The following is a 15,127-nucleotide window of genomic DNA, read 5'->3' as shown; positions in this document are numbered from 1 at the left end:
TCTTAAAGAATCAGAAGAAAGGAAGAAGAAGAAGAAAGGAAGTAGATGGTGTCATTGGGGGAAAAAGACACAGAAGCAAAACCACCAAATCACTGATACAAAAGCAGGGACCATAAGCTACTCTGGGCAGTAGACTGTGTGATTAGGGTCTGGATGGGAGAAGCCCTGTCTCTCACCCTTCTCGGCCTCCTGCCCCTCACCTGTAACAGAGTCAGGGTGAAGCACCTACATCAGGGCTCTTCCTGTCTGTGTGAGTCACCTGAAGGTCTTGTTAAAATGCAGATCATGACTCAGAGGTGTGAGGTCCTGCAGCCAAGGCTTCTGGTCTGAGAATGACACTCTGATTTGGAGGTAGGTCACGGGGACTTTGGGAAAAGTAAATGGCAGAATGTACAAACCACGTTTAGGCCTGGCACACATGGTAGGCTGTTATAGAAATAATAATCATAACAGCCACAACAATGACAATAATAAGTAAATACAAACTATACATAACCCAACTTAAAATCAACCTCCAGCTGACGTCCATAACAGAAACAATAAATATGTAAATCCACAGAGTCACAAAGCAGGGTTGTGTTTACCCTTCTCCTACAAAGAGCAATCTCCTCCCCTCCCCCCCCACCCCACTCAAGTGAGTCTTAACTATTAGCATCATCACACAAACGTCAGAACTGTCCTGAAGACCCTAAAAATCGCACCAGTTAAAACACAGAGATAATACTGGCTTTGAAACACAGTGTCCTTGACCTGCAGACACAGTCTTCAATGTTGGCCTCACGTTAAACTACCCTCATTAGCTACTCATTCTAACAAGAGATGTGTGTACACAGAATCTTGATTTGTGTCCTTGTGATGGAGATGGGTGGGCTGAGCCAGGGGCAGCATACTGGCGTGGGAGGGCCCTGGTAGAAACGGACAACAGAAGGACCATCCTTGGGAAACTCAGAGCCGCTAGACCTTCAAATGAGCTACAGAAAGACTGGCATCACCGATCCTGTCCTCATAGCAGGGGTCAACAGGAAAGCTCCAGGCAGCCGTCTTTCATCAGGTTTACTCCCTCGTGATTTTTAGCAGGGGTGAGGAAGTGGGCACTAGGGAGAGTTACACTTTATTGACATTTAATATGTGCAAGACACTCCTCTAATATCCAGGTTACCTTAGACCCCTTTTTACAGATGAGGAAACTGAGACTCAAAGAAAGCAGGTGACTTGCCCTGTACACACAGTCTGGAAGGGCTAGAGCTATGATTTAAATCTAGTTCTGCTATGCATTCCCAACTCTGCTTTTCCTTCCAAAAGAGCTTAGAGCAGCAGCTGGCAAACCACAGTCTAGGGGCCAAATCTGGCCCACCACCAGTCTGCTTTGTAAACAAAGGTTTATTGGAACACACATGCTCATTCACTGAGGTACTGTCTCTGGCTGCTTTTGTGCTACAGCAAAGTTGAGTAGTTTCAACAGCTATAGTATGGCCTGCAAAGTCTAAACTATATTTACTGCCGGCCCTATACAGAAAACATTTGCTGATCCCTGGCATAGCACATTTCATTGCTACTGGGTACAACCTCGTGAGGTTTGGCCACCCTCTCAGAAGAAGTGAAAACCATTTTATCTCCTGAGTTCTTTTCCTTTTGTTTGCTGAGAAGTCACATCAGTCTCTTTTCTTCCCCACCTGCCAAGCAATTAGCTCATAAAGGCTGGAGCCTAAAGGATTCCCCCTGAGTGTTTGTTGATAAGCCTCCTTCCAGCAGAACGCTGCATGTCTAAACCACTGCCAAATTTTAATAACGGCATCGACTGCATCACCTCCCACCAAAAGCGAACAGGAAGCCTGGCTCGGCTGCCCAGCTGGGTGGATGTCAGTTGCGGACAGCTGCAAATTGCCTGAACAAGGACAGATGTAGCTTGTCTTTGCCTTTCTTCTTCCATGTGAAAACTTTTCAGGGCGAAGATTAGACTGCTGTTAGGGAAATGAATGTGTTGATTCTAATTATGTGAGCAGGCAGGCGGCAGGGGTGACATGCAGCAGGATGGGCTCCAGGTCATTTACCTGGAATGCAGCCAAGGCAAGACTGGGCAAAGAACAGAATTCCAATGAAGCTGGTGCCCAGGACACTGAGCACAAAAAAGGAGGCATCTATGAACCCATGGGTCATGGGGGTGGGGGGGGTGGGGCCAGAACGTGGGGGACAGAATTCCCAGAACTGTCCAACTGGAAATGATTTAACCACTGCCTAGGCTTATGCCTCTGCTCTAAAGCTCAGAGCTTGCCTGTTCTCGAGGGGGCTCTTCTGGGCTCTCTGCTCTGGGTCTCACTCTCATGGTGGTGCTGGTGGTGACGATGATGACAGTGATGAGAATGAGGATGGTGATGGCAGTGATGGTGGTAGTGGTGATGATGATGATGGTGAATGATGATGGCAGTGGTGGTAGTGGTGATGATGGAGGTGACAGTGATGATGACTGCTTGGTCTGAATGTTGGCCCTCCACTCCATTCGTATTTTGAAATCCTAACCCCCAAGGTGATGGTATTAGTAGGTGGGGCCTCTGGAAGTGATCAGGTCATGAGGACAGTGCCCTCATGAATGGGATTAGAAGGCAGAGACAGTCCTAGACCCTTCCACTGTGTGAGGACACAGCAAGAAGGCACCAGCTATGAACCAGGAAGAGAACCCTCGCCAAAATGCTGGTGCCTTGACCTTGGACTTCCCAACCTCCAGAACTGTGAGTGGTAAATTTCTGTTGTTTATAAGCCACCCAGTCTATGGTGTTTTGTTACAGCAGCCTGAACAAATTAAGGCAGTGATAATGATGATGATGTGACAGTGAGTTTGCTTTATGCCGTGATAAGCATTTAAATGCATTATTTCATTAAATCTGCCTTGAAATGATGTGATGGAGTTGCAATGACTATCCTATTTTATAAGATAACCAGAGACACAGAAGGTGAGCATCTTGACCAAAGGCACACAGTAGGGAAGTGATGGCACTGAGATTTGCACCCAGTCTCCTGACTCCTAGTTCTCTGCCACTTCTGTCAAGCTCCTACTTCGTTTGGCGTGCATTTTTTATGCCTCCTATGTGCCAAACAATGCTTGAGGGCAAAAGTAAGCAAATTTTTTTTTTCTGATAAACTCCGTTTGCTTAAGCCAGTTCGAGATTTGTCACTTACAACCAAAAGAGCTGTAATTTATACCAATTCACTCATCCATTTCTATTTCCACATGCTTGCAATTCCAAATCAGCCAATTCTCCCCCAAAGAACCATTTTCTTTACCATTGCTTGGTCTATCCTCAAGTTCTGAGGTCTCCATCTACTTTCTCATTGTTTAAGTTCAGCCAAAAAAGACAAAAAAAAGAAAAAGGGCACCAGAAAGAGATGAATTGTTTTTCAAACCAAATTATAGTCTGGAGATGAATTTAAAACATTAAGAATCTGATCTGGGGCTCCCTGGGACCACTACCTCCTGAAGATGTCCAATTGGGACAATGACTGTGCTTTCAGTAGTGAAGATTAACCTTCCCAAGCCTCTCTGACATGCAATTAAGTGTGGCTTAATCTCATCTAAACAATTCCAATTGGATTTATTTTAATAATTTAATGTACACCTGCACCGCTCAATCAGTGTCTCCTCCCAGTTTTTTTTTTTTTAAGTAACTTTGGGAGGTTAAGTTACTCTAATTTCCACAAGTCTAAGGTGACAAAAGTTCAACTGATGAAGTCTCTGGGGACAAGATTAGTATTTGCTCTTTTGTTTGCCATCTCCAGACTCCACGTGTTATTTGTAATTGGTATTAGCAACTTTCAATTCTGATTAATTACTGGAGCGTCTGTTTTCAATGCAGAAACAAAGCCAAAAGTCAGGGAGTAATAGACCCAATTATCCCTAGGTAGGCTTTTGGTAATAGATTTTATTATCTAGATATCTCACCTCAGAGGCAGACGCAAAGAAACTCATTTCGTTAGATGGTAACACCTATTGAATTGAGACAAGCACATTCACCACCTGGGATCAGGAGAGCTTGGAAAAATTCCATTTCAGAAATATGTCTGGGGCTGGCAACACCCGGTTCTAAGTCCCTTTTAGGACCAAGTTTCTTTTGTATGGAAACCTTTGTGGGGAGACAAGCAGAGGAGCCCACAGTGCCTGGAAGTGGGGATGATACAAAGGCCCACGTTCTCCCCTGCCAGCTGAGAGCACAGGAGGCTGTGACTAGTGGGGAGGGAAGCAGTGTGTGAACAGGGAGTTTATAAACACGCTGGGCCATTTTGGATCACACTGAGATAACGGGACAGTAATTAGGAGAGCTACCTCCCTGTCAAGAGAGCTATAAAAGGTTTTATACCCTGCTCATGGCCCCAAATGCCCTCCACATGGAATGCCTTTTTAAGTACTTCAGTCCCCAGCCAAAATAATTCATCTTTATGCTCTGAAGTTCAGAGCCATTGGCGGGAGAAAAACACTGAGAGTTTTTTTAAATGAAACCCTTAATTCTGGGTTTGGTGGATATACCCCTGGGGGCAGGTGGTGGGAGGGGTCTGTGTTCTGACCTAGAGTTTGGAAACATGGGTCTTTGGGCGGCCAAAAAACAAACCAAAAGCGAAAACAAACACGAAAACTAAACAGAATCTGGCTTTGGGCTTCCTGAAGCCCTTACCAGCTACGGCCAGATTCTCAGAAGACACAAGAAAGAGAACCAGAGGGGAAGACGGAGCAGCCAGCATGCCTGCAGGGACAGTTATGTGACAGGCGGAGTGAGAAGCATGGTGTGGATTACTCGCTTCAGTCTTTCTGAGTAGATCTGATCACACCCATTTCATACATGAGGTGAAAGAACATCCTCCTCAAGAGGGCAGAGTTCTCATAGTGAAGTAATCTGGCTTTAAAAAAGACAGTGAGCGATGAGATTTGACATGAGAGCCTTCGGACTCCACGCTTCTGTTGCTTGTACTCCAAACCAGGGCAGGGCGACCCCACCCCAAGGAGGCTCCAAGCCTGGGATGCGCTGGAACCAGCTCCCACAGACTGGCAAGAGCTGATGGCTGAGTTTTCAGGAATTTTGCGAGCCAGCTGTTACACAAATACGTATTATTAAAAATCGAATAATGTCAACTTACAATTAAATAAATCACATTAAAGACAAAGGTAACACATACTCAAAACACACTGCTTCCTAATTTTACTAACATTCTGCCCACGCTTTTGAAGTTGTTTTTGTCTATCACGTCTGTCCAGTGGAGATGCCATGTAACAGTACTGCTGGGCGTGGCTTCCCAACACCGCGCATCCTTAGCTGGAAACCAGCCGCGGGGGAAGATTTACACCACAGAGACTGGAAAACACTACAGACCAACTGGGATTCCACCTACGCTGGAGAGCCGGTTGTTAACCCTCTGCCAGAACACCGCCGCCCCAAGCTCTCCTCCTGGTGATCTGGCAGAGTCTTCCCAGATCCCAGTTCAAAGTGAACCTCTCCATTGCATCCATGGGAGGCTTTCTCCTCACAGGAAAATTCACCAACACAGAAGGGAGACATCCCTTCATCTCTTTTAGGCCTCACACTGTTTTCATTTTTTCCCCCCGAAAGTGGAAAATACACCCCAGAGTAACACCAAATAAATAATTCATGAACCATATATAATTGATGCTAGGTTTAAAAGAAGTAGATCCATGAGTGGTTGTCTATTAACTATTTATGACTGCTCGGGCTGCTGACAAGCCAGGCTTGGCGCGGAGATCTCACCCATGCTCCCATGTTTTATTTAAACATTATTAAAAGCACACAGCCTGCAGTGAGGCCTTCCATTCCACTTAGAATCAGACTCTGCTGCGAAGTCACCTCTGGGTCTCGGAAAGGTTAGGACTGGCTTTTGCTGGAACTGCTACTGCCTTTTTCCTTCGTGTGGAGGGTGTTAGGCTGCCTCTTCCGCTCACCCTTGAATTTTTCTCTTTTGATGTGACCCCCACTCCAGTTTTTCTGTGACCTGGGGCGCGTCACATGACCCCTCTGCCCTGAGTCTCAGTTTGACCATCCGTAAAATGGGGAGTATCACAGGCGTTACCTTAAGGGTTACTGTGAGGATGATATCAGAGCAGTGATTATTAATGGGGTGACTTTGCTCCCCAGGGTACATCTGGCAAGGTCTGAAGGTTTTTTTTGGTCACACATCTGCCTTTATTGTGAGCAGCCGATGGGACACTTCCGGCATAGTAAAAAAAAAAAAAAAATTAATTTACAAAAGCAGGGATTCAGTGAAGCCGCCTGGTTGGAACCCTTGGGAGCTCACACGTAGATGCCAACCCAGAGCAGCAGGAAGAGGACTCCAAAGCCCATGAAGAGTGAGGCCACTAAAGAGATGAGGGGCTCTCTGTAGATATCCCGAGTGGATGTGGTGGAGGTGACCTCCTAAATGAAGAACCAGGCAGTGAAGAACATGCCAATGGCCAACAGCACCACGGTCAGATGCGGAAAGACGGCCGGGTTCACTGGGCTGGTGTATCTGCTCGTGTCCTCAAGCTCTGTTTTGCTGGGCCCAGGGTAATCCACCGCTCCGCCACCGGGGGGGAGATATTTTGGATCGTGATGACTTGGGTGGGGAGCTACTTGCCTCCGGTGGGTAGAGGCCAGGGATGCGGCTAAATATCCAACACAGCACAGGACAGCCCCACGTCAGACAGTCATTCAACCCAAAATGTCAATAATGCCAAGACTGAGCAACCCTAGATTACAGAATCAAAGGCAGTATTAATTTTTATGGCTCACTTTTTTTTTTTTTTTTTTTTTTTGCTGTACGCGGGCCTCTCACTGTCGCGGCCTCTCCCGTTGCGGAGCACAGGCTCCGGACGCACAGGCCCAGCGGCCATGGCTCACGGGCCCAGCCGCTCCGCGGCACATGGGATCCTCCCAGACCGGGGCACGAACCCGTATCCCCTGCATCGGCAGGCGGACTCTCAACCACTGCGCCACCAGGGAGGCCCTATGGCTCACTTTTTAAAAAGGTACTTGAATGAGGAAATACCACGTGTCTAAATCTTCTAAGGGAGAGAATGGGTTTGAGCTGGTGAGATCTTGGTCCAGATTCTAATTCAGCCACTTAACTGGGATTGTGACTTTGGAGAGAGAAGTTGCTTCAGTTCTCTGACCTCAGTTTCTTTATTGGTGAAACAGGGATAGTTACCTCAGACAGAGAGGCTTAAAAGAGAGATCTCATGTAAAGTCCTTAACCCAATGCCCAGCACACAGCAGTAAAGCACTGGCTCTCATCAACACTGCCCCAGCCATCGTGCGTGTAGCACGGGATGCGGCCGCAGAGCTGGCAGACTTGTGACGAAGTCTGAGTGGACCAAGAAAGAGTCATGGGAGGAGTGAAAAGAAAGGGGAAAGAAAACAAGGGAGCATCTATTAAGTGCCTACTGTGTGCTATCATTGGGCACTTTCACCTACACCATCTCATTTACTCCTCACGGCCTCCCAATGAGATCGGTTGTATTTTGCTCCCAATTTACCGATGGGGAAACTGAGGTTCTGCAGTGTTAACTTAGCCACCCGAGGTCTCATACTTCAAGTCCAATGCTCTTTCCACCAGCCTGCAGTGAGCTGAGGTGTCCTCCCCAAAACCATATCCACTTGGAACCTCAGAATGTGACCTTTTTGGAAATAGGGTCTTTGCAGATGTAGTTAGTTAAGATGAGGTCATACTGGATTAGGGGAGCTTTAAATCCAAGGCCTGGTGTCCTTATGAGAAGATAGGACACAGAGACAGGGCAGAGAAGAAGCCCATGTGAAGACGGAGGCAGAGATTAAAGTTATGTGGCCAGAGCCAAGGAACACCCGGAGCCCCCAGAAGCTGGCAGAAGGAGGAAGGAGTCTCCCTTAGAGCCTTCGGAGGGAGTGGCCCTGCTGACACCCTGACTTCAGACTTCTGGCGCCCAGAGCTGTGAGACAACACGTCTCTATTGTTTTAAGACAACCAGCTTTTGGCAATCTGTTACGGCGGCCCTGAGAGGCTAATACACACCCTCCTCCTCTCCAAGGGGAGCCAGAAGAACTGTGTGAGGAAATGAGAGAGAAAGAGAGAGAGAAACCACATGTCCACACCCAGTCAAGTGAGCACTTGTCAAGCAAGAGAAGCAGCAGGAGAGAGCAGGTGGCAGTGTGGGGAGAGAGGGGTTTTGCAGCTGGCGGCCAGTGGGGGAGCTGCAAGGAGAAAGAAGGAAGAGAAGAAAGCAAGCCAGAGGTGGGCTTCCCGGGTGGCGCAGTGGTTGAGAGTCCGCCTGCCGATGCAGGGGACACGGGTTCGTGCCCCGGTCCGGGAAGATCCCACATGCCGCAGAGCAGCTGGGCCCGTGAGCCATGGCCGCTGAGCCTGCGCGTCCGGAGCCTGTGCTCTGCAACGGGAGAGGCCACAGCAGTGAGAGGCCTGCGTACCGCAAAAAAAAAAAAAAAAAAAAAAGAAGGCGGAGGTGAAGAGTCTGTGTTTACATCCCGATATGTGGGTTTATCTCTGCCTTTCTGGAGACCTGGACATGGCCCACCACATGGCAGGTGTGCCCTAGACGTCTGCTGAATGCAGGTCAGAGATGATGATGAGGTTGAGACGACCACGCGCTGGCCAGCACTGCATCCTCCATGCAATCTTCTCCACGTCTCCCGGTTCTACCAAACCACTTCCTCCTTTGCTCGCAGATCCCATCCTGTACCAGAAGTATTTAGAGACACATGCATCTCCTCCTCTGGAACTTGAGGTCTCCAGAGGCACGGTCCCTGGTCCATTCACGTCTGCATCTCCCATAACATCAGGCACAGGGACGGGCACATGGCAGGACACAAAGTAAAGTGTGTTGATCTGAAAGTTCCAATTTTTAAGATAATTTTTGAGCTGTTCTCTCAAAAGGAAAAACTCCAAAACACTGTGGAAACTATTCATTCAGCAATTTCTGAGAATCTACCTGTGCCTAACCCTGAACTGGAGACCAAGAGTCAAATAAAACCCACCCCCCTCTCTCAGGTGCTCCCTGTCTAGGAAGACAAGAACACAAGCAATGACAACAGCCCATATAAATGGGGTGAACACAAGGCGATGTGGGAACACAGAGGAGGTATGTAGCTTAGCGATGGGTGGAGGTAACAGTGAGGGCTTCCTGAAGGTGAGCTCTGACCTGTTACAGGCTGAGCAGGCAGGCGGAGGGATGCAGGAGAACAAAGGTGATGAGCCCGGAAATGACCTGGCACCGGGGCCTGACACCTCTGTGCTTGAGTAGATCACGCGAGGTGACGAGAGGCAGACAACCAAAGGCAGAGAAGTCTACAGAGGCTAGATTTCTGGGAAGAACTTGGGGCTTTGCTCTGAAGGCAGTGGAGAGCCATGGAAGATTTCTTAGCAGAAGAGCAACACAGTAAGATGTGTCCCTTCTAGAATGACCTTTGGGAGGGAGGAGCAAGAGTGGAGGAAAAGTGGGGAGCCAGGATACAAGGTAATTGTACAGGCCTAGACCAGAGGGGCTGCAGATTAAAACAGAGAGGGAGGACGTAGGGCTGGGACTGGAAAGGATGGATTTGAAAAATACCTCAGTAGGATAAAATCAGCAGGTGTGGCCATTAATCTGTATGACTCAGAGAGAGAGATGGGCCACCGTGATTTCTAGCTTGGGTCACTGAGTGCTGAGCTAAGAGTGAGCGGAGGCGCCATCTAAGGTTTTCAGGGGAAAGTTAAGACTATAGAGAGGCCAAGGTGCTGAAGGGGAACCCGACAGGTGTAGCGTCCAAAGCCAGTGCACCTGGCTGAAAGCCGGCAGAGGGCAGGCCTTCCTGTCACCCTCAACTCTAACTCTTTCAACTGTCCTTGACAGCCCTTCGTCACCCTGACCTGGGGCGGAGGTGGTTTCCCCTGAGCTCTGTAACTATTGAAAAACAACAGGATATAAATCCACGGATAAGCTGTCTTGCCACCCCAGTGGAAAAAGGACTTGAATGACTTACAGCCAGAGTATTCTTTTCTCCATAATGGTTCCTGGAGCCGCCAGGAATAGTGCATCTATGAAAATTAATGGCAAAACCTCATTTTTCTGTTTTCTGGGAAGAGAAGTTCCATCGGCGGGTAATTGATCCTGATCTGGACATGCCGGTTTGCCAGCCAGGGGTGTAAATCATTCTCACGGAACAACCTGCGGCCCTTTAAACCAACACCAACAATGACAAATGGGACAGGGTGGGACAGGTGGAAAGGAACACTGAGGGGAGATCCATCAATATCCCTCCCGCTTCTCACCGGGGCCCAGAGTGTAGGATCCTGTTTGGGGACTCCACAGCAGAGCCATTTTTCAGCAGGGTTGGGTCGGGAGGGCAACGTGGTGTCCCAGCGAAAGCTTTAGCGCTGGACACGCAGGGAAGCCGATCCCAGCTCTGCCACTCCTGACTCTGCAGCCCTGGGCCAGGCACCCCTTGCGTCCATACCTGCTGGGGTGACGTAAGCGTGAAAGAAGATGACATCTGCAAAGAACCTAAGCCCAGAGCGACTCAATCAATGTTTGTCCAAGGAATGAATGAAGGAAGGAAGGTATGCTTGGCCCCGGGAGTTCAGAAATTCACTATCCCTCCCAGAGAGATGTGAACTTTAAAAATAGAAGATGAAATGGGCAATGGTTTACTCAAAGAAGTGATTTGTGGTGATGACCGGGAGCATGATGTCAACTGGTCTTCTAAGAACCCTCCAGATCCCAGCACACAGACCCTTTGTTTTGCCTGTGAAAGCTCTGAGCGATCACTGCAGAGAAACATATAAAATACACAAGCAACGGCCTTGGCAATATCTCTCCCTTCAGCACGTGCTCCTCAAGGGTAAGGGTGTGTGTCTTGTTCCCTGTTGGTCCCCAACATCCAGCACTGGGTTTGGCCCAGAGTAAAACCTAGGGATACATACCAATCGCATGAACGAAAGAACCAGAACCCTGACTGACTGCCTTGCAGGTGAAGCTTATTGAGAACACATGGCACGGAGCAGCTCCCCCCTTACCTTACAGGGGTAGGTGGGAGGAAGGGAAATTGGTGGCACAGACACGAACCTGAGAGGTGAGGTGTCACCTCCTGTGATACCTGGAAAAGTGCCAGGATGCTACGCAACGGGAGGGGCCTCACCAACAGGGTTCCTCTGAAAATGACAGTGTTCGCTGAACTCTCCCACTGAGCAGCATTCTGTCCACACTGTGAGTGTGTAAAAATCAGGGACGTTACGATTCCCCGCCCCTCCCCTCCAATGCCCATCCCCGTGCCAGGCCCAGAGCTGGTGCTGAATGAATAAATGGATAAATGAGAAAGTAAGAAAATATGATATCCTCTCCTCCCCCAGAGGAAACATCCCAGGGCTCAAAGGCAAGGGGCCTACTTGAGGGCAGGTAGGTTGGTGAGCTCGGGACATCCCCTATTAGGACAGGTCTGCCAGCCTAACACTGTCCCCATGAGCCCTGCCCATCCATGGAATCACTGCAGAAACCGGCTGTGGAGGAACGCGCCCTCCCTCCGTAGCGGGTCGAAGGGTGGCCCCCCAGAAGCTACGTCCTCCCAGAACCTGTCAATGCGGCCTTATTCAGCAAAAGGGTGTTTACGAACGTAATTAAAGTAAGGGCCCTGAGACGATATCAAATTGGATCTAGAGTGGGCCCTAAATCCAATTACAGGTGGCCTTAGAAGAAAAGGCAGATGGGTATCTGAGACATACACGCACAGGATGAGGAACCACGTGAAGACAGAGGCAGAGACTGGAGTGACCCGGCCATAAGCCAAGGAACACCCGGAACCACCAGAATTTGGAAGAGCAAAGAAGAATTCTAGCCTGGACCCATCAGAGGGAGCATAGACCTGCCAATACTTTGATTTCTGACATTTGGCCTTCACAACTGTGAGAGAATAAATTTCTCTTGTTTTAAACCACGCAGTTTGGGGTAAATTTCTAAGGCAGCCCTGGAAAACCGATACACCGCCCAACCCCAAACACACACCAAAATAAAAAGAATAGTTCAGCCTCTGTAAGCTTACCCAGAATCTTACAATGAGAAAACAGAGAAAGATGCAGGTCTAATTTTAGCATACACATAAGCTTTGTGCTTTGCAGTTTTGACCCATATATGAGGGTTGCATTATAACCTTTTCCAGATTTTAGGGCCTTTAAAGATCTGAACATGTCCCTGGGAATGGGGGTAGGGAGAGGAAAGTGAGGAGGGGAGGGGAGGGGAGGGGAGGGAGAGCGAAGAAAAGAGCAGAGAGGAGAGGAGGAAAACCACTATCTGATGTGACGGGAAAGCCTGGTGTCCCGCCAGCTGAAGAAGACATCGGAGGAGGAGTGCTGGGGATGTTCTCTCACTGCAGCCAGAGGTGGCAGGAGGGGGCTCAGCTGCAAGAGGAGCAGGGCTGGTTAATGAGGAAGTTAGCCCGTCAGTTGGAAGAAAGAGCCTTTCCCTCTCCCAGGGCCAAGGCGGGTGGAGGCACTGCCAGTCACGGGGCTTGGATCTGTCTGGGAACCTGGGTCTCTGTGTGGAGCCTCACCTCGTCCCGACACGACAGCCGGGCTGCTGGCTTGTCAGGGGCAGAGCTATGGGAATGACACTGGCCGCGGGAGGCAGTGGCCCGGGAAACATACTTGCCGCAGGAGGACAAGGTGGTGAGACCTGTCACAAAACCAGAGTGGACAGGGCAGGGAGGAGATGACGACGGTGATTTAAAGCCCTCTGGGCCGAACTGCAGCACGTTCTGGGTTGTCTCAGAGAAGGCTCTATGGTGGAGGGCAAAGGGGGTGCCAGATGCCTCCCAGGCTGCAGAAGCTGAAACCTGGAGGCTCGGGGATATCTGGGCTCGCGGGAAAAAGGAGGAGTGGGCACTCTCAGATGCTCTGTGATCCCTGCAGGAAACTGTTCTCAGAAAAATACAATGAACAATGGAGAAACCTTCCCATTTGGAAGGAAACAAATTTTAAAATGCACCTTGGGCCACACCAGGGGACAGGCATGGCTTAGTGAATAAAAGTAGAGACTACAGAGTTGGACAGACCTGGGTTCCAAGTCTTACTTGCATGTGGCCTCAGGCAGGGGAATGTACCACTCTGGGCCTCAATCTGGCACGTGTGTCCCCGTGCCTCAGTTTTCCCATCTACTTCACAGTACTGACAGGAAGATTTAAACAAGAAAGGTTTAACCCAGAACCTGGCACATAGCCAGTGCTTAATAAATGGTGGGTTTAGCATGATCGTTTTTATCTTTTATCTTTGTGGTTGCTGTTAACAGCCCAGAAAGACCTCTGACATCTACAAGGTATGACTTTGACAAATTATCTCAGCCCTGTCAAGCCTCAGTTTCCTCATCTGTAAAATGGAATAACAATACTGACTTCACAGGGTTGTTACGACGCTTACACGGCATTACGGGTGTTAAGACTCCACGCAAGGGAGACATTTAATAAACGTTGGTTCTCTCCTCTTTGCACGAGGCCGCCCTGCCTCTGGAGGAGAATGTGTGAGGCAGGAAGAGAAAGTCTGGAGTGTGAGGCACAAAGGTGGCTGGAAGTCATCCTGCAGGAGTGAATGCGACTGGCTCACTCTGGACCTGCCCCCGGCGTTTGCAGCCCACGGCAGTGTCGGCTCACAGCCCATCCCCTTCCGGTTTCTTCCCTGCTTCCGGTCTACCCCCAGAGGCCCCAGGGACCAGGCCCCGAGTCTCCCATTCAGAAGGAAGGAGGGCTCCCCTCCTGAACCCTCCATCACAGGACCACACTCACCAGCTCCACGCACCGCCGGCTGGCCTCGGCCTCCCGCTGCACCAGCTCTTCCATGTCCACCTTTAGCTCCTCCAGACGCCGCTGGTAATACTGGCTGCTCTCCCTCTGCTGGGACTCGGCCGTGGCTGCCTGTGAGAGCTCCTCACCCATCTTCATCAGGCTGTCCCGAAGCCGGATCACCAGGACCTGCAGCCCAGGCAGAGAGCACACGCCCACCCTGGAGTTAGAAGCCTGGGGCCCGACACAGGAGGCTCCAGAAAGAAATCTTTTGCTGAGTCTCTGTGCGTTTTTATAAAGTAATCAGGGTAATAATACTGATTTCTGGTACAAAAATGAAGGAAACATAGAAAATGATAGCTGCTGTTCTGAAAGGCAGTGTAGCTTAGTGACAGATGCTGAATTCATGTTCTGGGTTCAAATCCTACCTCTACCTCTTCCTGGCTGTGTGACCTTGGGCGAGTTATTAACCTCTCTGAGCGACAGGATGATGTCCAGGATGCTGTCAGGGTTGAACATGTTAAGTTATGCGGAAGGCTTAGCTTGGCGCCTGGCACACAGGATGTGCTTGGTAAGGGCTGGGAATTAAGATTTACAGTGACCTTCATTCAGCTCAAGGTTTGGGTGGTGGAGTGGCACGGTGGAAAGGACACTATGCCGGGGGGTCCAAATCCCTTCCCCAACATGGATTCTGGTTTCCCGATTTGTAAAATGAGGAAGTTTGAGCAAATAATCTCCCGTAAGCCTGAGCGCTAATATCATGGCATTTTTCTTTGTGTGTGTGTGTGGGGGGGGTGGAAATCCACAAGGACACAATGAAACTATGAATAGAGAGAAAAGAGCCGTGAGTATCACCAGTGCTACAGAAAGCCAGCCCGAGGGCTGATCTGCAGAACATTCATTAGTCGGCCAGCAAGCCTGGAACCGATAGATTCTGATGGGTAAATACTCGAGCGATGGCATAAAATGCAACCCACATGAATATTTTAGGTCCCTGCTAGGGACTCTGAGCCCCCTTCCAGATCAGAGACTGAATAATGGGCTAAAAGAAAAGCTTTATGATTTGTTTCCTTTCCCCTTTCAACTGGAGTTTAGCAACGGTTTCAAAGGGCAACAGGAGGGTCATAAGAATAGTCCTCCAATTGTGTCCCCAAGGCACCCCATCTCAAGGATCTGGGATTCTACTAAATTCCAATAATGACGGCAGAGGGAAAAGCAAATTTGGAGATAGAATCTGCCATTTAAAGTTACTCTACAATTGTATTCTTCTCTGCTATCACTTGACCATGCTAGAATCAAGCAAAAAATGATATGTGATATAGCTCAAATTATGTATTTAGTCATTTAAAATATAGTAGATCAAA

At 49.1% G+C, this 15,127-nt stretch overlaps 1 protein-coding gene across 1 annotated transcript in view; it reads right to left on the bottom strand.

Annotated features, from left to right (window-relative positions):
- The window catches only part of MYO18B (myosin XVIIIB), a 227,522-nt gene that overhangs the window by 49,974 nt on the left and 162,421 nt on the right, over window positions 1–15,127 (bottom strand). Inside the window, exon 38 of the mRNA XM_082641570.1 lies at window positions 13,767–13,952. Within this exon, the coding sequence (XP_082497696.1) occupies window positions 13,767–13,952 (186 nt within the window). The remainder of the gene's footprint in view (window positions 1–13,766; window positions 13,953–15,127) is intronic.

This window comes from Mesoplodon mirus (assembly GCF_964341445.2).
Source record: "Mesoplodon mirus genome assembly, chromosome: 13".
NCBI classification, from domain to species: domain Eukaryota; kingdom Metazoa; phylum Chordata; class Mammalia; order Artiodactyla; family Ziphiidae; genus Mesoplodon; species Mesoplodon mirus.
The sequence above is the reverse complement of the archived record's forward strand: the minus strand, read 5'-3'. Positions and strand labels throughout refer to the sequence as shown.